Raw genomic sequence first — 26416 nt, 5'->3', positions numbered from 1 at the left:
AGTAGATCGAGACAGTCATGCTGAACCTCTCCGTCTCGATCTCACTTTCTGACAACAACAGCAACATGGTAGTTTTCAAACTAAAGCAACGTCTCAACGTTATGTTATCAGCCGCCAGTAGACTTGTTTATACTTTGCTAATCTGCTACTGGTCAGGTTTTGGGTATTAGTACGAGTAAGAAGTATCTCTATAGAATAAGGAACCATCACTATAAGAGGATGGCCCATTACTATAATTTCACTCTGATCTATGCTGATATCTACTGCCACAACAGCTTTAAGGCATCCGGGCAGTCCTGCGGCTACAGGGTCAAGGGTAGCTGAAAAGTAGGCTTTTGGGTTTCGAGAACCACCATGTGTTTGCACAAGCACTGAGAGAGTGCAGCCCAATGAAAAAAGTACAAACGCTTTACTGTAATTTCATATTTCCAGAGCTGGGGCGCAGTAGAGGCTTTCTCTTAACTTAGGAAGGCATTTGTCCTTTCATTGTCCAATGATATTGGATCAGCCAATCCGACAGATCCTTGTTGAGGTGTTGCCACTAGGAAATTGCTGGGTATCATCTGATGACAGTAGCCCACCATTCCTAAAAACATCCTACCATGTGCTCAGGGCCTGTAAATTAAATGCTACTTGTGAGCCTGCAGCACTGATTGTGCCACCCACTTAAGTAGCCCTTTAACCCTGTTATCAATAGATACAATTATCAAGAGAAATCCAGTCCGGATAATGGGCTATTATGCTCTCAGTCTGTATTTACAAGGGGATCCGTATGTCGAAATAGACAGAATTTCTGGTGGATGAAGAGACCCCAGTCGCGTGCAGCCGCTACTCGTGAAGATGAAGAACCGCACAAGTCCGTCTCCGCTTGTATAATGAGATATATACTGAGAGCATAATAGTCCATTATCTGGACTGGATTTCTCTTTATAATTTTATCTATTGATGCACTTCACCAACACCAGGTGCAAGTTTAATTCGCACCTAGCACATTGTTTTGCCGAGACCCACGCCATCACACGCATTGTTGTGTATCCTTACTCTCTGTACTATGTGGTTTTTCAGTTCATCGCATTTATCCTAGTCTGTCAGCCCTCCCCCTCACTGGGTGCCGGGCTGGGTCCCATGTGTGTACCCCTTTCATATCCTCACTTCCTTGTGGTGCACAAATTTCAGCCTGACAGCAATTCCCTTTCTCAGATGTCCCTACATCAATATGTCCTGAAGAGACCCCTCATTTCTACAGGGGTCGAAACGCCGCCAACAGAATTTATTCGCCAGTCCCTACTACTAAAATTACGAGGCTGTGTTTATTGTATATTAATTTGCTATGGCTGTTTTATTGTTGGAAACCATCTTTCTATGTCACAATATGTCACAATTTTAATAGGTTCCATGTTCACTAGTGACGCTGTACACTGCTTTTTGAATACATATTTGATGCTTTAGATAAAAAAATTGCTAAGATTACAAACAAAGTGTGTGGTACATGGTTTTTTATTCACTGTCGGACACCTCTATAACCCTTTTTCTTGCCATTTGGCTGATAACTTTACCATTATTAATTACATTGGCCACAGGAACCGTTGTTTCTGTTTGTATAATACTTACCCTGGTTCCATGTGAGTAGAGTTTCTCTTGTATCCCCCTACACAACTTTTAGAAAGTCAGCACTCTCTTGCATTAGCCATTTGGTGCCTGTAGCCTGTCTCTGATCATAACTGGGTGTAGTTTGCAGTTGGGATTTGTGTATTTCACCTAGAAAACCACACACAATAGGAGCTTATGTGTGTTTCAATGGGCCATCTCTGGCAGGATAGGAGTGAGAAGCTGGGCACAGCCTCACATACACCTGGATAGACTGTGTCCTGTCCACATACAAAGGCCTGCATACCCCCTATAGTGAATCTGGAGCCTGGGCAGGAAGGGAGGACCTCTGCGCACCTAAAAGGCATGTACTTCAAGACTCCCCCACTTCAAAGGCACCACTGGATAGAAGTACTGGACCTCGGACACCACCACTTCAGTACACTTCTGGACCTGTGAATATTCTGCCAGGAAGAAGGACTGCTGTGATGCTGAAAGACTTCCACTCCGCTGGACTGCTACCCTGCTGGACTCCTGCTTTGCTGGGCTGACCTGCTGCCCTCTTGACTGGACCTGCATCTGTTGAACCCAGAATCCAGAGTGACTCTGAGTTATATTTGGCCGGCCGCCTGATCTGAAGCCTCAGGGACATAACAGGCTTCCAACACCTGCACCTGGACTCTGCCATCTGTGAGTCTACCCTGCCAAGTGGTGCCACCCCAGTCTTGGAAGTAGGCGTAAGGTACTTCCAGTAAAACCGACACATCTACTCTACTGAACGGATCATCTCCGAGCAGAACCGACACATCTCCTCAGCCAAGCAGCGCATCCCCAAGCATCGCATCTGCTGCGTGGATTGGACCTATCGCAAACGGGTTGCTCCGCTGCCACCTTCCAAATCTAGGGACCGATGCATCACCTTCAGAACCACAGTGTGCAACACTTTTCCTGGCACAAGTTCCTCACATCCCTCGCAGATGGCAGCCTCGACATTGACATTGAAACTCCACATCACAGCTTCACCACTCATCGCAACCGAAGCATCGCCTCAGGTCTGCTTCGCATCCTTGACACTAGACTTCGTATCACAAGCCCCGTCAAACAGGATCACGGCCTCAATTATTCAGGACCTTTCACCGCAGCCTCACTGCATCTCAGAACCTACGCATCACCTCAGCTGCACAACGCATCTTTGACACGGATCCGCGCAAGGCTCGGCAAACGGGATTTAAGGTCTAGCGGGCCTAACTGGGTCCCTGTAGCCAGCCCCGCTTCATCGTTGTCAGCCTGAAATTATGACTATGTCCCGGTCTGGCATAATCAGATATCCCCAAAAGTACTTTGTGCTTTTTGGCGCTATGTTTCACCTAATGTTCTAATTTCAATATATCCAGTTCTACTAATTGGATTAGTGTGGTCTTGGGCTTGTTTTATTTATTAAACTAAGTTCTATGTTTTGTAACCTGGTGTGGGATCTTTTTGTGTGGTGTTTTCACTGTTTTACTGCTTGACGTTTTGCACAAATACTTTACACATTGCCTCTAAGTTAAGCCTAACTGCTCTGTGCCAAGCCACCAGAGGGTGAGCACAGGTTAATTTAGGGTCTGCTTGTCCCTTACTCTGATGAGGATTGTGGTTGCTGCTTGACCAAGGTATGAGACCTGGTCAAGCAGCAAACACAATTTTCATCCAGTTACCCAGTCAACTAGTAACCCAATTTCTAACATGATTGGAGCACTAAATTACGCTGCTCCTAAATCAGCAACCCAAACAAATAATGATATCAATTTACATTCTTTGTTAAAACACTTCTGGTGCTTCATGCTCTTTTATTCCATGTGACTAGAAGACAAATGAACGGCGTTTTTTCAAATTCTTGTGGGGGTGCTTATCAGTTATCACCCCCTCATCACCTCCCCTCCCCTCCTCTGTCAGAGTAAAGGCACGACATCATTATTATGAATCAGCACAGGGGACGGAGCACACAGGCCCATTAATATTCATTGTCTTGCCTTCTTTAAAACGGAAATATACGAGCGCCTATCGACTCCTGTGTGACTCGAAACTAAAATATCTTAGGAGCTCGTGTTTTGGGGCTTGAACTGGCTGGTTATATGAGAACTGCACGGCTATGTATTGGTGAGTGCGTGTATGGAGCTATCGGTTGCTCAATCCTACCCTCTACAAACGCTGCATGTTCTCCTGCACATTCCAGACCCGTGAGTACACTGAAGAGCTCAAATTTGGCACCTGATACCAAAAATGCTATGAGGCTCTTTCATGAAAATGTTCTCTCTGATAAGTGCTACGCCTTCCTGCCATCGCAATGCCGCTTTAACTGATTGCTGGGCCAGCAGGGAGTAGAGACAAGAGGAGATCGACGCAGAGGGGTCCATCTTCTGAGAATAATTTTAAAGTATTTGTAGGTCAGTCTCAGATGAAATCCAGGTCAGAGTCACTCTGGACTTAGTGAGCATGGGTATTGCTATGCCATATTTCTTTGCATCAAGCACTTTAAGTTGCTTCACTTTGGATCTTTTTCATTAGCGTGACTTGGGTATCGTTTATATGATTTATTTGTCTCTTACATAAAAATGTGTAACACATAAGTGATGCCACCATGTTTTTTATATAACTGAAAGAGAAGGCACTAAGTTAGGGGGAAAAGCATGGGGAAGATTGTGCTGAAGGAGAGTTGGTTTGAGGATTTAGATGTGCGGCAAGGACTAGCAGACAGTGTTGTTGGTATGAGTCACAGTATAATATTCTTGAAGTTTGTGAAATTGATTTTGTGTGTCAGCTATACAGATTTATTACCGGGTCTTCAGTAGTGCCTAGCAGTCTTTAAGCATTCTCTTGTGACCATGACAAACAACAATTTCCATTGATAAGGTGGCTGGACAGTGCTATTGTTAGGGTCAAAGACAGTAGCTATAAAGATGGCTGAGTAAGCTGAGTGCTAGCTATCAACATCTTTGGGACCTGCAAGAATCGCGTTCCTATTCCATCAGCCTTTTGTACTAAGAGGATTAACCATTGACTACCATTGACTTAAGTAATAATAATGATACATGTTACTTTAGGTTTCTCATAAACAGCTAATCTAAGACATGGAAAGTAGATTATCGTTACTACTACGCAACACTTCTATTTGGCCCTGACCACGCACCATTACATATGGCACTGTATTTTAATGAGTACATTTCACTCATCTGTCTTGTTTGAATTGTCTTCTCCCACGTTCCCTTCTAGTTCCTCCTCAGTTAGTTACTCCACCTCGGAATCAGATTGTGACACAGGGACGGACTGTGATCTTCCACTGTGAAGCGAAAGGAAACCCCCCACCTGCTGTGTTCTGGCAGAAGGAAGGCAGCCAGGTATGTGTATTTCAAGTCTATGAAGTCCTTAACCTTATTCAAAGAATATTTTTGGAAGACACTTGTGCTTTTTTCTCATGTGTGATTGAAGCAGAAACTGTTTTAATGAGGTTGCAATAGACTTAGGCGATTTGCTGATGCAGAAGCATTTAGAGGTCCCCAATCACCAAAATTAAATTCACTTTCACACTTCCTTTTCAAACTTTTGTGCCCACAGTTGGTGGTTCTCACAGCTACATTGGATAATCAACATTTACATTTTCAAACTATTTTCTTTTAAAATGTAATAATAATTTAAGTCTAGTGAGACAGTGAATATTGTGTGGATATTTGAGTCAGATGTAAAGTATTTCTCTGTTTTTAAAAAGTTGCTCCATTTGATTGCCTCTCATGCTTCGGGAGTTTGGTTTTATAAAAAACACCAAGATTTGCTGAGTGGCCACATGAAACATTGTAGCTGCTCGGCAAACTTTCAGTGGTGTCTCTTTTGAAGGCACCACGATCTCCGCCAGGCCAGCAGAGATCTCTAAATATGGTGGGCAGTTGTCTACAAGGGTAGCCACCCTGGCATGTAGGCAGGCTGCCCACCAAACTTCAACTTGGGTTAATTCATTTAGTTACAGCCACCCTAGATGTTCCTGTTATTCCACAAATGTAGACAAAATAGATTGAATAGACATAAATCTATATTAGACTGTGTGAAAATAAAGGATTGCCAACAAGAATATGATCATAAGGGCTTTAATACTTTTATCAGCATGCAGTTTGAAACATCATGAAAAATGTACTGGAGACCAGCGATCAAATATGGAGCTTATATTTCTTTTTATCCCAATCAAAGTGATTTTTAATTCTATCTTGAATGACAGCATTTGTTAAGCACAGAAAACACACAAAAAGTGATGGTAGGAATGCTTGCAATTTGTCTAAAAACTGGCAATCGCTTGTGGTTGCATACCCTGAACCAAAACACAAGCAACCCAGGACCGGTTTCGCCCTAGTTATGGACTCATCAACCAGGTACAGCTTGGTTCAAGTGACACAGTGAGCACAGGACCTTTGTCTTGAGATACCAATGCCACTTAGGGCAGTACATGAAACACACAAAACCCGGGTCCTAACTGAAGTGGCATGGTGAGCAAAAGAACGATGGGGAAGGGATGCTACCCGAGTGGAGTGAATAGAGTGTTGGAGAGCTTAGAAGTGTTGTAGAGTGGAGTAGACTTTAATAGAGTTGAGCGTCATAGAGTGAAGGTTCATTGAGTGGAGTAGAGTGGCCTAGAGGAAGTGGTGTGGAGTGCAGTGACTAGAGAAGAGTGGTGTAGAGTGCAGTGGGGTAGAGTAGAGTGATACAGTGTAGAATGCAGTGGCTTAGAGTGCTGTGGCATACAGTAGATTGCTTCAGAATAAAGTGGAATGATGCCAGATAGAAAGGAGCAGTGCAAGGAAGAGTGCAGAGGTGTAGAGTAGAGTGATAGAGTACAGTGGAGTGGTGTGGAATATAGTGTAGTGGTGTTGAGTGCATAGGTGCAGAATATAGTGGTGTGGAGTGCAGTGGTGAAGAATAGATTAAAGTGGCATGGAGTGAATCAGAGTGTAGTGGTAATGGGTGCATTGGCGCAGAGTGCAGTAGAGGGACAGAGTTGAGTGGTGCAGAGTAGAGTTGTGCAGAGAGGAGTAGAGTATAGTGGTGCAGAGTAGAATGCGCTAGACTTAGGTCAAGTTGTGATTAATTCTGACGGTGAGATTTAAACTTTTTTAGCCTGTACATAGGTCATATTGGCTGTATGGTGTTGTTATTTTGAAATCATGTGTTATTTTGTCTTTATGCAATGTTTTATTGATGTTTGTATGACTTTTATGGTTTTATTGCAAAAAAAGCAAATAAAGTTTAATAATTGAAAATAATTGAGTGGTGTAGAGGGCAGTGACGTGGAGCGCAATGGTGTAGAGTGGCATAGCCTGCGGGAGTGTAGCATGCAGTGGTATAGCGTGCAGTGGTGCATGGTAGATTGCTATTGAGTTCCGTGTTGGAGAGTGCAGTGGCGTGAAGTGGTGCAGAGAGCAGCGGCATAGAGTAAAGTGATGCAGGGCAGAATAGAGCGGTATAGAGTGTAGTGACGTAGAGCGCAATGGTGTAGAGTGCCATAGTGTGCAGTGGTGTAGAGTGCTGTGGCGTAGAGTAGCTGGCATACAGTGCAGCGGCTTAGAGTCCATTAGTTTTTAGTAGAGTTGAGTGCATTGCCAGGGAGTGCTGTGGTTTTGAGTAGAGTGACATAAATCTCAGTGGCCCAGAGAAGAGTGGCATCAAGTGGCGCAACATAGAGTGAAATGGTGCAGATTGTAGTGGTTCAGAGTGGAGTAGAGTGCAGTGTTATAGAGCAGTGGTGTAAATTACATTGTACTAAGTAGAGTGGTGCAGGGTACAGTGCTATGGCATAGCGTAGTGGAGAAGAGTGGTTCAGAGTGCAGTGGCTTGGATTGGAATGGCGTAAAGTGCAGTGGCGTAGAATATATTGTTTCAGAGAGGAGTGAAGTGGTGTAGACTAGAATGATGCACGGTTGAGTGCAGTGGCATTGAATTGTAGCGTAGCGTGCATTGCTGTAGAGTTGGATGGCAGAGAGTGCAGTATTGCAAAGTAGTGTTGTATATTTGAGTGGCATAGAATGTGCTAGTGTAGAGTGCAGCAGCATTCAGTGGTGCAGAGTAAAATTAAATGGAGTTCAATTGTGAAGAGTAAGGTGACGTAGAGTACTGTGGCATAGAGTGGCACAGAGTGGAGTAGAGTGGCATAGAATGCAGTGTTGTAGAGTAGATTGTTTCAGGGAAAAGTGGTGCAGGATGCGCTCAGTGGCATAGAGGGAGTGGTGCAGGGTTGAGTGCAGTGGCATATAGTAGTGGAGTACAGTAGAGTGGAGTAGAGTGCAGTGGCATAGAGTGATTGCTTCAGAGTGAAGTGTCATAGAGTGGGGTGGTGTAGGGTCGAGTGAAGTGGCATAGAGTGGTGGCGTAGAGTGCATTGGAGTAGAGTGCAGTGGCATTGAGTGCAGTGTTGCAGAGTAGAGTGTCATAGAGGGGAGTGGAGTGCTGCAGAGTAGAGTGGGGTCACCTCGACGAGTGGTGTAGAATGCTTTGGCAAAGAGTGCAGTGGTGCATAGTAGAGTAGGGTAGAGTGCTCTGGCATAGAGTAGATTTTTGCAGAGTAAAGAGGCATAGAGTGAAGTGGCACAGAGTGCACTGTCATAGAGTGCAGTGGTGCACAGTAGATTAGAGTGGTGTAGAGTTCAGTGGCAGAGAGTGCAGTGTTGCAGAGTAGAGTGTTGTAGATTAGAGTGGCATAAAGTGTGTTACTGTAGAGTGCAGAGGCGTAGAGTGGTGCAGAGTAAAGTGATGTAGAATGCTGTGGTGGAGAATAGAGTGCAGTGGCACAGAGTAAAGTGTTGTAAAGTTTAGTGGTGAACAGTGCTGTGGCTCAGAGTAGACTGGCATGGAGTGCAGAGGCATAGAGTGTATTGGTTTTGAGTAAAGTGATGTAGAGTTCATGGACGTTGAGTGCAGTGGTGTTGAGTGCAGATACATAGAGCAGAGTGGCGTGAAATGGAGTGGTACAGGGTAGATTACAGTAGCATAGAGTGAAGTGGCATAGAGTGGAATGGCGCAGAGTGGAATAGAGTGGTGTAGGGTGCAGTGGCATAGAGTAGATTGTTTCGGAGTAGAGTTCAGTGGCATAGTGTGCAGTGTTGTAGAGTGCAGTGGTCCAAAGTAGATTAGAGTGGATTATAGAGGAGAGGCATAGAATGCAGTGGCGTAGAGTGGAGCAATGCAGAGTATAGTGGTGTACAGTGTAGTGGCACACAGTGCATTGGCATAGAGTGTAGTAGAGTGGTATAGAGTAGAGTGGTGCATAGTGGAGTTCATTGGTGCAGAGAAGAGTGCCATAGAGTTCAGTTTAAGAGAGTGCAGTGTTGCAAAGTAGAGTGGCATAGAGTGAAGTGAAGTGGCGTATAGTGGAGTGGTGCAGGGTAGCGTGCAGTAGCATAGAGTGGAGGGATGCAGAGTGAAGTGGCGTAGAGTGCATTGGTGTAGAGCGGCATAGAGTAGAGTGGTGCAGAGTAGAGTGCAGTTGCATAGAGGAAAGTGGCTTGGAGTTCAGTGGCAGAGAGTGCAGTGTGTTGTAGAGTGCAGTGGTGTATAGATGAATGGCATGGAGTGCAGTTGCACAGAGTGGTGAAGAGTAGAGTGGCATAGAAAGCACTGATGTAGAGTACAATGGCGTATAGTGCAGTGGCTTATAGTAGAGTGATGAAAAGTGCTGCAGGGAGAGCAGTGGTGCAGAGAAGATTGGTGTAGAGTGCATTGGTTGAGTAAAGTGGTGTAGAGTGCAGTTGCGCAGAGTAGAGTGGTGCAGAGTGGAGCGACACCGAGTGGAGTGATGCACGGTAAGGTACTATGGTGTACAGTAGAGTGGCATAGAGAGTGGAGCAGATTAGAGTGGTGTAGAATGGATTGGCATGGAGTATACTGGTGTAGAGTTGTGTCGTACAGAGTAGAGTGCACTCGCATAGAGTAGAATGGTGCAGAGTAGAGTGCATTGGTGTAGGGTGCAGTGGCAGAGAGTGCAGTGTTGCAGAGTGAAGTGGTGTAGAGTGCAGTAGTGCATAGTAGACTAGTGTGGGGTAGAGTGCATTGGCATAGAGTAGAGTGGAGCAGAGTAGAAAGGAGTAGAGTGAAGTGGCATAGAGTGGAGTGGTGCAAGGGTGAGCTCAATGATGCAGAGTGGAGTGGTGCCGATTAGACTGCAGTGGTGTGGAGTGGGGTAAAGTGAAGTATACATTGTGTGGTAGCGTACTGCCAATACAGACAGCACATCTTCAATTGAAATGACTATTACATTGGCACAGACAAACAGTTTTACTGATAAAAGATACAGTGCAAGTCACATTGGGACCCATGAGTTTATAAAGAAACTCAGCTTTTGTCCCCTTTGCTCTTTATGATCAGGTAACTCCTCAGTGATCGGAGGTATCCTTATAATGCATGGTAAAGAGTATTTGTTTTTAATGCACACCTGCTATTACAAGTGTCAGAACAAATGCCCACGGTGCAATTATGAATACGGCAGTGAAGAACATAAAAGAACAGGTAAATGAACAACCAGAATTCTTCAAATGAAGCACATTTACTCACTAACTGTTATCACAGTTACGATCGGAATCCGTTAATAAAGCAATGTGCATACTTAATGTACACACAGGAATTTGGATTTTGTTACGTGAACTCTAATGAACATTGTTATTTTCTAGTTTTCCAAAATAAACAGTCGACCTGCAATTGCGTGCCCAGAACGCTCTCAGATTCACACTTTCTTGCTGGAAAAAAAGCCAGTGTCGTTGGATGTGTGATGATGGGCTCATGCCCTTCTGTGGATGTTTTGTGTGGGGATGAGCACGTACTATTCAGTGGTTGGATTTGAACATATTTGTGACAAATATAGAAGAATTCTATGTAATGTCAGTGTGTTATTTTCAGTCCTCTGCTCATTTATTTATTCACTTTCAGTTGTATATAGCTTCAACAAGCCTCAGCGGATGTCAGACCGCTTACAAGAGAACAGCTTTTTACTGCATATAAACACTTTGCATCGGAATATCGCCCACAACTACAGTTGCTTAAAACACCAGAACAGATTCATGTACCACCAGTACATACGTAGAAATGGTTGCATGTCACACTATCAACTAACTACTAAAATAGCGACCTGCTACAATATAGACTCAGAAATATCAACTTGAAAACTATTGGCAAATTAGGATATTTAAAAGTTGATATTTTAGTACCAACCTGTAAATAATTCATCATCGGCCTCACTCCAAATGGTCGCAATTAGTTGCATTCGATTTCGGCAAACGTCTGTGCATCTTGGTCCTCTCTTTCGTGCAAATTCTATACTTTTAGGCTTGTGTACAGTTAGCATGACCGCTGCATGTAGAGAAACAAGGCATAATATATGGCCCCAAGAGTGTACACTTTGTCGTCTCCCGTTGCATTACATGCCCACCAAGGGCAGAGAAGAGGGAGGCAGCAAAGTTCTCAGTGGCACATCGGTCTTTCATCTGCTACCTCTGTGGTGTCACTTCCACCTATGAGTCGGGTTCGGAGGATGATGGTGAACAGATTATGCCGCTGTCTCTGTCACTACACCACATGTTACAGTGGGGTGGGGTCGCTTGGCCCAGGAATCTCCACCATTTCACACCGTAGAACCTGGCACATGCTTTTGGCGCTGGCTCCAGTCATTCTTAGATCTACCAGTACCCATCCCAGAAGACACAGGAGCGGTTCATGGGGAGAGATGGACTTCTCCCCGTGACACCCGAAGATGCTGCTGCTGCAACCGAAGTAAATCTGGTGTACCAGGTAAATGATGGAGAGACAATCTTCTCATGCAGAAAGCACGTTGGTGGATTCTTGTGGTACACTAATCATAGACAAAATACTTTTAGACTAACGTATTGCTGCATATTTGAGTGCATACTTGATTTTTAAATATGTATTGGGTATTCCATTTTGCAAAACATGCACCTCACTGGTGATGTCAAACAAAGTGCAGTTTCCACATGCAGTTCCTGAGAAATAGTTCCTGATCACTGTTAGAATATTTTTTTCTCCATTAGAGCCTGCTTTTTCCCAGCCAACCTCCACAGCCTACGGGACACTTTTCTGTTTCTTCTAATGGGGAATTGACAATCACGGAAGTGCAGAGTGGGGATGCCGGCTACTATATTTGTCAAGCCATCAGTGTTGCTGGGAGCATCTTGGCCAAAGCCCTCTTGGAGGTGGAGGATGGTGAGTACATGGAAGAATATAACAAACAATGCATTTCTTATGAGGTGTAATATTTTTTGGTTTCTGAAGCTCTATCTCTGACAGAATAGAATATTTTTTATATGTCAGTGGGGCTAACAGATGCTACACTTGAAAGCGATCTGGGCATTTGCAGACACCGGACACTAAATATATTATTCACAAAGTATTCATTAGTCAATTAAAATAAAAAAAGTTTGCCTACAACAGGGCATTTAAAGCAAAAGGATTAGGGTCAGCTTTGCAATCAAAATGGAAGCTCCCAGTAGATGTTTATGTAACTTTTTAAAGTGACTCTTGTGTGATTCTGCAACTTTCAACATAAACGTTCCACACCAAGAGAGCTAGCTGTGGTGATCTCTGAAAAACATTTCTGGCGTCTTTGCCTCTGATTTCAACATATTACCAAGATACATCTGATGGCACAGAAACAGAAAACAAAATACCAATGTGTTTCCTTAGCATTCATATGCATATCAATCGAAAAAGCAAGTTAAAAGCCATGATGTCAAGATGGCCAGTGCCAATATATTTTGCTATTGTGCTTTAACTTAAACAATACCTTCTGATACCCATGTCTTCCGGCTAATGATGACTCGACTTCTTGAGCCACCTTTAGATCCCAAATGCTTGAATGCATTTTTCATGCCCAGCTATCCACAGTTTTAGGTGAACTTGATCTTCTGTGAGCCCTGCTACTGAATCTGCTTTCCGTTCTGTTAAAAATAACTTTCCAGAAGCATGCCGGATTTGGCTGCCTTTCCATTTGGTTCTTCCTGTTTGTCTGTTTGATCACCCTACTTACTTTACTTTTTTTTAAGACCTTCGGATTTCTGGCTTCATATCAAGGCTCGAGGACCAGCTATTATGTTCTCACCCTCTCCCACAATACCTCTCATTTATCAGCTCCTTTACTAGTCTTGCTCCATGGGTTTGAATCTCTCCTATCTTCTTTTGTATGTTGTTTGCTTCTGGGCTAGCTGTGATACGTTGATTGAAAGCTATTGCGCCTCTACCCATATTGCCCTGCACAAGCCCCATCTCTCCACTTCAGCTACCTATCTCTCTTGAAAGGCTCGTGAAAAACTTTTACAGAAGCAAATCACTTTAAGATATCAGTCTCACTTTTGATCTGCGCAGTGCTTAATTTGTAAAATATTAAGTGCAGGTGCTCCAATTTTTTCCTGGAGGCCACACCCACTTCTCTGGCTCTGCCCGTTTCTTCCAGAGGCTCCACCCACTTCCTTTATTGGTTCCACCCACATCCACAAGCCTCAGCACATCATAGCCACTCCTCACATCTTGAGTTCCGCAAGAAGCTGAAGACCTGGCTCTTCACATAGCACCTCGGGGGCCTCACGCCTACACAGCTGCCAAAGTGTCTGGATACCCTCTCGGGTGATTAGTATGTTTACAAATCAATATAACTTAACATAATGTAACATATGGGAAGCCTAAGACAAAAACTTAAAAGTGAACTCAAATTAGAGAATGTGAAGAAAATGCCGCTTCAGAAAAGATCATTAGAGGACTTGAGGCTGGTTTGGAAATGAAAGAGAATGTGCTTGTTCTGTGCTGTTTAAAAGAAAGGAAGGGATGAAGGAAGGAATACATTAAAGAAGGCAGCTACAAATGCAGGCAGGAAGGGGAGTACTGGAGTGAGGATATATATGAGCAATGGATGAAAGAAGGGGGGAATAAGAAAATAATGTGAAAGGAAGAAATGAAGGAATTGAGGGAGAAAGGAAGTGATGTGTGACGAATAGAAAGAAGAAAGGAAAGGAGCAAGATAAGCATAAGGAATGGTTGATAAGAAAGGAAGAAATTAAAGAAGAGGTGAAGGAAGGAGCATGAAAACAAAGTAAGGAAAGAATGGAAGAAGAAGGATTAAATGCACCCAGGGAGGAAGTATTGGGAATGAATGAGGGTGTAAGGAAGAAAGAAGGGAATGAGGGTGTAAGCAAGCAAGAATGGAATCCGGGTGTAAGGAAGCAATAAGGGAAAGGAGGCATGGCTGGAGGTGCTGAGGAAGAGAAAAAGGAAAGGAAAAAGATGGGACGAAGGAAAGAAAGGAGGTCAGGGGAATGAATACGAGTATGAAAGGTACTGGGTCAAGGAGGGAAGAGAGAATAATGACAGTGTAATATTGCATAGAAATTGAAAAACAAAAGATTGAAATACATGTGTGTCCTTAACATACCATGTATGTTTGTAAAGCACATATTCATCAAAGGGGGCATTGACACTAAATTAAAAATGTTGTTAACCAGCTCAATGGCACACATTTTATCGACCTCAGAAATATGAAAGACTGAGTTGCCGCATCAAGATTTACATTTCTGACACTTAGAACAAACACAGATTCCTGGAGTGGATATGAAGACATGCACAAGAAGGAAAAACATAAAAGTGAGAGTGAGGAAGAAGGAGCGGTCTGAAGGCAAAGATAGATACGGCAGGGAAAGAATGTGAAGAGAAGTGAGGAAAGCAGATAGGGAGTGCAAGACTGGAGTGGAACATTATGGGAATGAAAAAAGAAACGAGGAAAAAGGGAAGAAGAGCAGACAGTGGTGTGTGTGTGTGTGAAAAGAAAGTGGAAGGGAAAGATGAGAATGTGAAAAATGAAAAGCAGTCAATTAGGGGAGGTGGCGATTAAGGAGAAACGTGGCCGTAGTGCAGAAGGTGAAAGAAGAATGGAGAGAAGGGAAGGAGTAAGGTGTGAAGGGGAGGAAGAAAAGCAGATACTGAGGAGGAGCAAGAAAAGAGTACACCACTGCTTTATTAAATATAAAGTAATCAATTATGTAAAGGTGAGGGGTGACAAGGCTGTATAATTCTAGGCCCGTCTCATCATTGCACAGCTGTGCTGTCCAAGACGACAAACAGCGATTTAGGACATCATATCACTGAGTGGCAAGCTTGAGGGCCTGCCATTTGTGCATGCACTGTGAAAGCACATGCCATTGTTAGTTCTAAGCGTTACAACAAACAAATGATGGACGGAATGCTGACAATGCAGACATTCTCCCCCAGTCAAGAGATCTGGGTTAAATCCATCTTTCTTTTGCCCACTACGCCACCCCAGTTCAGACTTGGCCATATGCAAATCAGTCTTGACCCTGTGCCTCATGGGAACAGTCCAGCCCGAACTGCCAAGCCATGTCTTCCCTGGACTGGAATCAAGCATCCTAGGACCGGTTTCTGGCTATCAGCCGTCATCAGCCAGGATAGCTTGACTCCAGTGGCGTAGTGAGCACGGGACCCACGTCTGGGCATACCCATCCCACTCAGGGCGAAAAGCGTTACAACAAACAAATGATGGACGGAATGCTGACAATGCAGACATTCTCCCCCAGTCAAGAGATCTGGGTTAAATCCATCTTTCTTTTGCCCACTACGCCACCCCAGTTCAGACATGGCCATATGCAAATCAGTCTTGACCCTGTGCCTCATGGGAACAGTCCAGCCCGAACTGCCAAGCCATGTCTTCCCTGGACTGGAATCAAGCATCCTAGGACCGGTTTCTGGCTATCAGCCGTCATCAGCCAGGATAGCTTGACTCCAGTGGCGTAGTGAGCACGGGACCCACGTCTGGGCATACCCATCCCACTCAGGGCGAAAAGCGTTACAACAAACAAATGATGGACGGAATGCTGACAATGCAGACATTCTCCCCCAGTCAAGAGATCTGGGTTAAATCCATCTTTCTTTTGCCCACTACGCCACCCCAGTTCAGACATGGCCATATGCAAATCAGTCTTGACCCTGTGCCTCATGGGAACAGTCCAGCCCGAACTGCCAAGCCATGTCTTCCCTGGACTGGAATTAAGCATCCTAGGACCGGTTTCTGGCTATCAGCCGTCATCAGCCAGGATAGCTTGACTCCAGTGACGTAGTGAGCACGGGACCCACGTCTGGGCATACCCATCCCACTCAGGGCGAAAAGCGTTACAACAAACAAATGATGAACGGAATGCTGACAATGCAGACATTCTCCCCCAGTCAAGAGATCTGGGTTCTCTTGACTGGAGTCAAGCTATCCTGGCTGATGACGGCTGATAGCCAGAAACCGGTCCTAGGATGCTTGATTCCGGTCCAGGGAAGACATGGCTTGGCAGTTCGGGCTGGACTGTTCCCATGAGGCACAGGGTCAAGACTGATTTGCATATGGCCATGTCTAAACTGGGGTGGTGTAGTGGGCAAAAGAACGATGGATTTAACCCAGATCTCTTGACTGGGGGAGAATGTCTGCATTGTCAGCATTCCGTCCATCAATTGTTTGTTGTAACGCTTTTCGCCCTAAGTGGGATGGGTATTCCCAGACGTGGGACCCGTGCTCACTACGCCACTGGAGTCAAGCTATCCTGGCTGATGACGGCTGATAGCCAGAAACCGGTCCTAGGATGCTTGATTCCGGTCCAGGGAAGACATGGCTTGGCAGTTCGGGCTGGACTGTTCCCATGAGGCACAGGGTCAAGACTGATTTGCATATGGCCATGTCTAAACTGGGGTGGTGTAGTGGGCAAAAGAACGATGGATTTAACCCAGATCTCTTGACTGGGGGAGAATGTCTGCATTGTCAGCATTCCGTCCATCAATTGTTTGTTGTAACGCTTTTCGCCCTAAGTGGGATGGGTATTCCCAGACGTGGGACCCGTGCTCACTACGCCACTGGAGTCAAGCTATCCTGGCTGATGACGGCTGATAGCCAGAAACCGGTCCTAGGATGCTTGATTCCGGTCCAGGGAAGACATGGCTTGGCAGTTCGGGCTGGACTGTTCCCATGAGGCACAGGGTCAAGACTGATTTGCATATGGCCATGTCTAAGCTGGGGTGGTGTAGTGGGCAAAAGAACGATGGATTTAACCCAGATCTCTTGACTGGGGGAGAATGTCTGCATTGTCAGCATTCCGTCCATCGATTGTTTGTTGTAACGCTTTTCGCCCTAAGTGGGATGGGTATTCCCAGACGTGGGACCCGTGCTCACTACGCCACTGGAGTCAAGCTATCCTGGCTGATGATGGCTGATAGCCAGAAACCGGTCCTAGGATGCTTGATTCCGGTCCAGGGAAGACATGGCTTGGCAGTTCGGGCTGGACTGTTCCCATGAGGCACAGGGTCAAGACTGATTTGCATATGGCCATGTCTAAACTGGGGTGGTGTAGTGGGCAAAAGAACGATGGATTTAACCCAGATCTCTTGACTGGGGGAGAATGTCTGCATTGTCAGCATTCCGTCCATCAATTGTTTGTTGTAACGCTTTTCGCCCTAAGTGGGATGGGTATTCGCAGACGTGGGACCCGTGCTCACTACGCCACTGGAGTCAAGCTATCCTGGCTGATGACGGCTGATAGCCAGAAACCGGTCCTAGGATGCTTGATTCCGGTCCAGGGAAGACATGGCTTGGCAGTTCGGGCTGGACTGTTCCCATGAGGCACAGGGTCAAGACTGATTTGCATATGGCCATGTCTAAACTGGGGTGGTGTAGTGGGCAAAAGAACGATGGATTTAACCCAGATCTCTTGACTGGGGGAGAATGTCTGCATTGTCAGCATTCCGTCCATCAATTGTTTGTTGTAACGCTTTTCGCCCTAAGTGGGATGGGTATTCCCAGACGTGGGACCCGTGCTCACTACGCCACTGGAGTCAAGCTATCCTGGCTGATGACGGCTGATAGCCAGAAACCGGTCCTAGGATGCTTGATTCCGGTCCAGGGAAGACATGGCTTGGCAGTTCGGGCTGGACTGTTCCCATGAGGCACAGGGTCAAGACTGATTTGCTTATGGCCATGTCTAAACTGGGGTGGTGTAGTGGGCAAAAGAACGATGGATTTAACCCAGATCTCTTGACTGGGGGAGAATGTCAGCATTGTCAGCATTCCGTCCATCAATTGTTTGTTGTAACGATTGTTAGTTCTAAGGCCTAGTTCTTTTACAGGGTATATGAACATGGTGCTCACTCCCACCTCCTCGAGCTTGGTGCGTGCGCCGCCAAAAGAGATTTTTGCAATGAGTGCTAAAGCCGGCGCTGCCAACACATTCACTTACAAACTCGTTAATTCAACCACTCACATTGACTTGAGTATAGAAAAATACATCCCAGATTAACTAACTCCATGTGAAGATAGAAACAATGTCATATCTTTTAAATTACGCTTCATTTTACAATTTGTCCACTTCAGGCATGCTTGCACAGGTCTGCCTGTATAGTGCATCCTAAACATTCTACATTTTAACAAGTGTGCACCGAATCCTTTGAACAACATGAATGACTCTTTAGTCCTCAAGAGGCAACAGGAGTGGAAGAATGAAAAAGTCATGTATGAATGACTCTTTCAATTTAGCTCCTAAATGATAATTCTTTTTTTCAAAATAGTTAACCCTTTCCATCCTATAATAAGACAATTACATACAGTGTAGTGGGTCAGGGTGGCATTTTACCATAAGTAGATTTAATTAAGGAGACAGACAATGGTTTCCGCAGTTTACTATTGCTGATTTTGCGTTTGGACACTTTAATCAACAGGCATGTATGTTTGCATCAATCAGTTTTACCTGTAGTGTTCTTTCATCTAAATTGAATTTAGGGGAAATGAAATGAAAGGACACACTTGCAGAGACAATGGTCACACAATGTTTACCTGCCAAGATATCACATATGCCAGTGTTAGCCCGATAGCGATCTAAACAGCCATGCTAATGTGCTCTTTTATAGCGTAGATATCTCCTGTCCCAGCAAAAGGACAAAAGTATCCAACATTCTCCCGGCATTGTAGACCCATATTTGCATCCTAATGTATTAAAAAAGAAGAAAAGATAAAAAGTGAGCCCATAGCTATATGCTTATGTGCCAAATATAGCCTAAATCAACAATACTGGAACGTGATTACGCTCCTATGCCAGACGCACAGCGTAATTCGTTAATGTTGACAAACATACCATAGGCTTGTTAATTGTTAACAGTTTCATTCCATTTGATCCAGTGTGTATTTTCATTCATTGCTCACTCCATTCACATGTAAGGTTATATATGTTTTCCATTTCTTCTCTTGCAACAGCTATGCCTATCCAGGCCTTTCTCTAGGGCACGCAGAAATACATAGTTCATCCTTGGCAGTATTATCATGTTCTACCCAATGGATTTTGGGGCTCGAATAGCCCTTCTTCAGGGGTGACTATAAATTAAAACAATTACCATTTGTTTTTTGTTCAGACCAATATGCGTAGAAATTAGTTTTAAACTCATTACGCTATGTGTAAACTCCTACCATATTGTAGGCAACACTCTTTCATTGATCTACATTGTCCTCCTCAAGAACATGTTTAAACTCATGCAAAGTGTGCCCATAAAAACATATTTAGAAACTCTCCCAAAGTGTACCCTCCTTCTATCTTCTACATCCGTGTTCACATGCAACCTGACTGAGTGCTTCGCCCGTGAAATCACACCCATTGTGTTCACAATCAACTGAATAAAAACTGACTTTAGAGTAATAAGACATAGTCACAACCAAAATGAACTGAGCTTTCTTGTGTACCTGCACTCTCCATCTCACAGTGTATTTACTCTAACCGCTTTCCACATCTTCTGTGTGAAAGTGCTCAATTCGCATCTACCACGCGATCCTCACCTTTGTAGCTCATGCAGCATGACCAGACACTACTATTACCCTACCGATTAACCAAATGTTTCTACCTGCCCGTTCAGGTCCATGTGCTCTCAAGAAAAATACAAGTCCCATAAATCACTACATCCTACCCCTCTGTGAACCTACCCACACCTACTAATTAACCCCTGGCTTCTAACAACACATTCAACAACACGTGTCTTCAAAAATACCAATCCCATTATATCACGTGGCCTACCCTCCCAACAACTTGCTAATAGTAATGATTTCCACATTTTTGGTTATACAACATAACATATTTTTTCAATTTAGATATTCTACATAGCATTGATCATTTGTTGATGAAAAAACATTTTTATACATGCAATGATGATAAGCAATGACAGTCTGTTAGTCCATAACTCCAAATGTGAATTACCACTTGTGGACTTGATGTTACCAAATCACCTTACATGTGACATCATGTTGTTTATTCTGCTTAAACTTTCCTGGGTGCAAACGATCGATGAGGCAGTTATAATTACACTAGCCAAACTTTCCAGATTTGTTGATTTTATACAAGTGTGTTAGAGGGGCAGAACACGCAAGCACAGGCTGCATACAAATGTCAAATTAATTTCAAGCAAAGAAGAATAAATTAATTAGAATGGTGCGCATTCGATCATCTTTGTTTAGATTAACATAGCCTACAGGCATAGAAATAAGCTTTCAACGTTTTAAAGCCACCAAAAGAAACATTTTAGGCGCGGACCAACACAAACTGACTTAGACTAATGAGGGCAGAGCAGCAAGTGCACACCCTAGTTAGTGGTGCGCCATGAGCACATCAAATGCAGAATTAGAGACAGATCCAAGTCAGTGCTTATAAAAATGCATGCTACCCACTCTTTTTCAATTTCAGAAAGGCAGGAAAGAAAAATATATCTAAAGGATTTCCTTTTCATAGCATGCTGCTAAATGCTAGCAAACCAAAACGATGAGACTCGAGAAAAGCAGCCTCTGACAACCTTCCTACAGATTTTACAAGGCAATAAATCTGAAGCCAGGCCCTCAGTCAGCACAGGAGACAGGAGCTAATAGAACAGGCCTCAATGCCCGATATTTATTTTTGGAACAGCTCTTGTTGCTTTATGAAGCAAGTAAAATATATCTATGAAAATTATACCTGCATTGATAGGGGCTCGTACATATTCACTTCTGATGGACGTTGGGATACTGTAAAACTTTAATTGGCAGTCCTGCACACTTCAAGCCTGCCTTGCCTCAGCTCAGCAAAAGCCCGCCCTCCGGCTCAGCCATTCTCCAAAGGTCAGAAATAAAGAAATGTTCAGTGAAAGGCAGGCGCGACATACATCACTAACGTGATGACGACGCTCCTTCAATATGCCTGGACTAGGGAGGGACTGCCGAGGACATACCAGGCAGCCACAGAAGGAGGGCAGGAGTTTATTTTTAATAATTACCGAGGAAGGAGAAAATTTGTTTAGACCCGGCCCGGTAAAATAAGTGCCGGTGCTGAGCACCGGAAAGCACCGGCACAATTTAAGCACTGGATCTGCGTCACTTGTTTTAATTCTAAACATTGCAAAACCCAAGAGTTTGGGGCACAATGCAAGGAAACGTGTTAAATATTGGTTCTGCACACACACATACAGGGTGGAAAAACATGGAAACGTGAAGTCACTTTGTCCCAGTGTCCAGGCTCTGCAAAAGAGGTGGAACGGTCCCATCAGGAAACAACCTGGCCCTCGTAACAAGTCATAACTATAATTCTGTCAGTGGGCGCTGCCAGTTGCCACTGCACAATCTAATCCCTACTACATAATACAGAAACTCAGTTAGAAGTACTTCTACTCTTTGGTTCTTTAAATCTCTTATGTTTTTTCAGCCGTGGCACTGAAACAAGCTGAATAGAACAAAAGTACTTACAAGTCAGAAAACTGATCTTACCAGGAGCCAGATTGAAATCACTTCTGTCAAACATACAAAAAGTAATAACAAAAGAAAAAAACATTGTTTTTTGTTCTATACTTGCTAAAATACGCTTTTGTTTCATGGTACTAAGAAGATATGGTTAAAAAGGTTTTCACATAGGACTATTTCTCATAAAAAAGAATTAGAACGTACATTTTTCACAGATCGGCATGAATGGTAGGGAAACAAAACATTCTTTGCATTTTTAGTTCACATTTTTAATTAATTAATGACGAATACATAAAGAACATTGGATGTGCAAGAAACATTCTCAGAGTCATGCATTTCAGTCCAAACAGAATCTGTTATCATTGACATCTGAACACTGCCAGCCCAATTTAATGCATCCAAAATTCGTAAACCTTATATTATATTTTGGAGATGTCACTTCTAGGATTAGTCTTCAGATAACATTTGTGCTATGGTATCGTATTTTTTACGATAGTCAGACTAAGCTGTCTACTATCATCCCATGGATTCTTCAAAGTGACACTCCAAAATGGATGACTTTCAAAACTCTCATCCACACTAAACTCAGCATCATTCACGAATTTCCTTTCTGAATAAACCATATCTTCCCTAGAAAATATTCAATGCTTAGCCTGTCCAAAGCATCTTCCGGTTATGCTCCAAACTGGACAGATGTCTGTGGTAATATAATATAAGTCCATTGAAGCCGAGGTGTAGATAAAGAAGATGATAGTTATTGAAGATGGATTGTAGATGGTAATAATCAAGTAATCAAGAGTCCTGTAGATTAAGGCGAAAGCCCCATCAGGAGCAGCTCCCTAGCTGCTTAGCCCATACGCTCAACTGACACTCCCCAGGCATCCCAACACTCTGTGACCCCACCACTCACACCAACATTCTACAACATCCACACTGGCTGAGCAGCAAGGACCATGAACTAGGAAAGATGCATTGTGAATAACAACAGAATGATACATCAAGAAGTAAATGTAATAATCATATCAATAACAATACATGAATACTAAATCTATAAATAGGCATATCAATAATTTTGGTAACAATATAATCAGAAGCTACGAAACACCATAAAGGAAGCTAGAAAGGCACACAAAACATTCAATGAAGATATGCCATAAATCGTATGGAATGAAATGCTAAGGAAGGAACCCTACAGAGATAAAGGAGAAATAGTAAGATGAGAGTGACACAAAACGCAGTAATGAAAGAGAAGACATAGTAGAGAGGAACCAAATGAAAGTGACAGAAGACACACACCTCTTCCCTTTTTCAAGGCACCAGGACAATAAGTAGAACACACACATCTTCCCCTTTTTAAGGGCACAATGAAAAATAAGTATAAAGGATGCAAAGTGCATACACCAAAAGAAACAACGTTCGGAGTCACCATCCCACCAGTTGGCCAGACAAGTATGAATTTAAACTGAGAACAAAATATTAAAAGGTGGAAACAACAGTCAAAAAAGACAAGAGATACTCCCAACAATTAAACAAAGAAGATCTCTAAAGGAGAATGGTGAAAAGAACACCCGCTAGGAGTATAGACAAAGGGAAATTTGAGCGAGACCTCAAATGTCAAATCCACAGAAGACTTTTGCGCAAAATTGAAAACTGATACATGACAAAACTCATTAGGTAATTTTCAAGGAAGATCCCAAGCAAAGGAATTTTACAATCTAAACATATAAAGTAAAAATAACGTGCACTAAAAATATGTAAGTAACATATTCAACAATGTAAGCGATGAGTCCACAAAAGTGTTAAGATGGCAAGTCACATAGCTAATAAGCTATAACATCATACACACTTCAATTCAGATGAAGGAAACCCTTAAAACTTTAAATGTAAGGTGACAATTAAAGTCACATAACCAATAGGCTGTAACATCATACACACTTCAATTCAGATAAAGGATCCCTAAAAAACTTTCAAGCAAAGCAACTATATGCTAGGTAATGTAAAATAAACAGAAACGAAGGTGACAATTAAAGACACATGGTCACAAGACCATTAAAACTCACATGTCTCTGTAAAACTTGGAAGCAAGGTACATTAATGATAATAAAACAGGAAATGTAGGTGACAAATTACATAATGTAGCATTAAAATTAATTAACTCATTCGAACAGAGAAAAATTGGAATATGCAACTTGCATAAAATAATGTAACATACTGAAAGCAGAAAGTGAATGAATTGTTTAAAAAAAACATTGGCAAAGAAATGTCTCCGCAAAATACCTTGATAAACCAAGCAAATTCAAGTTTGTAATATGGTTCAGAGAAAAGTGGAAAACCTTCACGCTGTGTGCGAAGACCTGAAAACACAGCAGGAAAAGAAAAGGATGGCACAGCATGAAGAGTGCCGAGTAAACTGAAAAGGAGACAAGTTAGTTTCAAAAGCAGAGAAGTTTGTCAAAAATAGAAAACCGATCTTGCAGTGAAGTCAGCGCACCGATGTCTTCGAACACTGAAATAGCATGTTATCAGAGGGCTGCAACGTAGGAAAGAGAGCGTTGAATGGCAGCAGAAAAGAAAACCGTACCTGCGTGAAAAGCGATGATGCAAAAGTGGTTTCAAAGTCCTTAAATGAAAGAAAAACATGCGTCAGGAAAATTGTTAAAATGGAGAACCTCACACGACCTTTAAAGAGAAGGAAATGTGGTTGGCAGAAAGACACCGGCAAATAGGAAGTTCTAAAGCACCTTTGGTTATTGTGCTCCGGTGATGCCAAACAAGATGGAGGCACGTAGCGTGACGCCTTGCCGGATGGCTCCAGGCATGTCGATGCATGCTGGAAATCCGGATGCAGGAAAGCAGCTAAGTAGAGGAGACGTCACAAAGAACATGAATCATGCGAGGCAAAAAAACAGGAATGAAGGGAAGAACGCAAGCGGCTCTGTGTGCGCTCGAGCAACGTTCAAAAGTATGGAAGGACAGTTAAACTGTCATTGAAAAGTGGAACAGAAAAATATTTTTTTGGAAATCAATAAATTATAAACTCACCGCCCAAGTCTCAAACCACGAAGGGAAAAATGATCTACAGAGCAAGTCTCACATACGCTCCTGCTCACGCATGGTACCCATCAAAAGGCAGTTCACAGCAGGCACTCTCCCACAATGTAGATAAATGTAGAAATCCTCACAATGAAGACAGGAGCAGAGAAAACGAAACTCTGTGACAGTAGGTAGCATGAGGATGAAGCACTGGAAACACCAGGTGTAGAGACCATCTGACGGCAGAAAACAGCAGTCTCAGCACAGGTTCTGCCAGTCGTGGAATAGAATAAAGTAGAAGTAGTAGTAGCCCTTGACGCTCTTCCAATTTGAAACAGGTAGTGCCTTCCATGGCAGCTTGCGGCAGGCAGGAAGAAGCGTAATGTACAGGCAACAGGGCAAGTAGGCAGGAGGACGAAGGAAGGGTAGTATAAAGAAGGCAGGAACTGGCAAGAAAGCGTTGTGGGCGACCGATGGTAGGTCACTGGTGGGACTCACAGGGTGCCAGTATGCCTTTAAAATGAAGTTCATACCTTTAAAATGAAGTTCTTGCCTTGTAGTTACTTCAGGAATTTTCAGATTTAAATAGTCCTTCAGGAGACACATGTAGGTTATTCAAATCGTCGTCAAATGTGGTAATATAATATAAGTCCATTGAAGCCGAGGTGCAGATGAGGAAGATTATATTTATTGAAGATGGGTTGTAGATGGTAATAATCAAGTAATCAAGAGTCCTGTAGATTAAGGTGTAAACCCCACCAGGAGCAGCTCCCTAGCTGCTCAGCCCATACTCTCAAATGACACTCCCCAGGCATCCCAACACTCTGTGACCTCACCACTCATACCAACATTCTACAACATCCACACTGGCTGAGCAGCAAGGACCATGAACTAGGAAAGATGCATTGCATTGAATATAAGATACAACAATCTCCATGCTACTTGAGAAGACGAATCTTGATACAAACCAAATTGCCAGTTATCACTCCACCACACACTTATCCTCCTTCAAGTAAAATGTAAGAAAAAGCAATTGCTGTTGAACTACATAAACAATCAACTCCAGTGCCTACTTTATTACTATGGATGGAAATTCAGACTAGGCTGTAGGATAGAGACAACTACCATCCATGTCCCAAATGCCCTCATTATTGACCGTAGTGACCACTGCCTCTTCTGATTTGTTAGAGACCTACAAATCCATCGACTACAAAGCACTGTTAAATAACCAAGCAGGGTTTCAATAATTGAAATCAATTCAGTCGATGAAATCCTACAGGATGTGCAGAATTCCCTTGGTGATCCATTATTTCTCCAGTTGCCTTCCCCCTGTGCATGAAGCCTCTCTGATTACTATAGGCCAATTGCAACAACAGCTTCCGCCAATGCAATGATGATAATTATCTCTACATGAAAAATTCACCAAACAACACTAGCAGATGTGTAAATTGTATTCCCCTCATTCAAACCTAAATATTGAGTACCTGCCTCCTTAAAGCTGAAACACAGCAGGGCCTACATCATCAATATTGCATTTAGCTCCATACATGCTTGGGTTTAATGGCAGTTCACCAACACTGCCTTGAGAGCTCAACAGCTTAGGCAATTTCAAAGTCACTTGGATTTATCATTGAGAGACTCCTCTCCATCAGACCTCACCTCATTAAATAGTCAGAGATAATGATTCCACCAATCCCATCTCCGACAAGCAAACCCTCTCTTCAAAGCAGTTTTCAGGCATGAATCATCTTTAAGCCCACATTCCTCACCTATAGTGCTGTAAGTACTAAGAAGCCAAAACTACATTTCTGAAATCTCGCCATCTGAGGTTGCAAAGTCAACACATAGCCATGCTTGAAAATAAAAGGTGCAATAAAGAAAAGGTCAAAGACAAGCATTTTCAACTTATGATCTAGAAAAAATACCAGCAACAAACTAGAATTACACCTTTAGTGCTCCATTTCTGAGAAGACACGAGAATAAAGCAATTTAAGGAATAACTCA

The 26416-nt window shown here is 43.3% G+C and overlaps 2 protein-coding genes across 3 annotated transcripts in view; one reads left to right on the top strand and one right to left on the bottom strand.

Annotated features, from left to right (window-relative positions):
- Positions 1-24053, bottom strand: part of LOC146861725 (uncharacterized) — a 422385-nt gene extending 398332 nt beyond the window's left edge. For both annotated transcript variants that reach the window (XM_085646099.1, XM_085646101.1), the window contains exon 1: positions 23961-24053. The gene's annotated coding sequence lies outside the window, so the exon portion shown is untranslated. The remainder of the gene's footprint in view (positions 1-23960) is intronic.
- Positions 1-26416, top strand: part of ROBO3 (roundabout guidance receptor 3) — a 1168980-nt gene that overhangs the window by 577282 nt on the left and 565282 nt on the right. Inside the window, exons 7-8 of the mRNA XM_085646102.1 lie at positions 4840-4964; positions 11640-11811. Coding sequence (XP_085502228.1) covers positions 4840-4964; positions 11640-11811 — 297 coding nt within the window. The remainder of the gene's footprint in view (positions 1-4839; positions 4965-11639; positions 11812-26416) is intronic.

This window comes from Triturus cristatus, chromosome 3_1, assembly GCF_964204655.1.
Source record: "Triturus cristatus chromosome 3_1, aTriCri1.1, whole genome shotgun sequence".
NCBI classification, from domain to species: Eukaryota; Metazoa; Chordata; class Amphibia; order Caudata; family Salamandridae; genus Triturus; species Triturus cristatus.
Note: the sequence above shows the minus strand (reverse complement) of the source record. Positions and strands in the feature narration are given on the sequence as shown.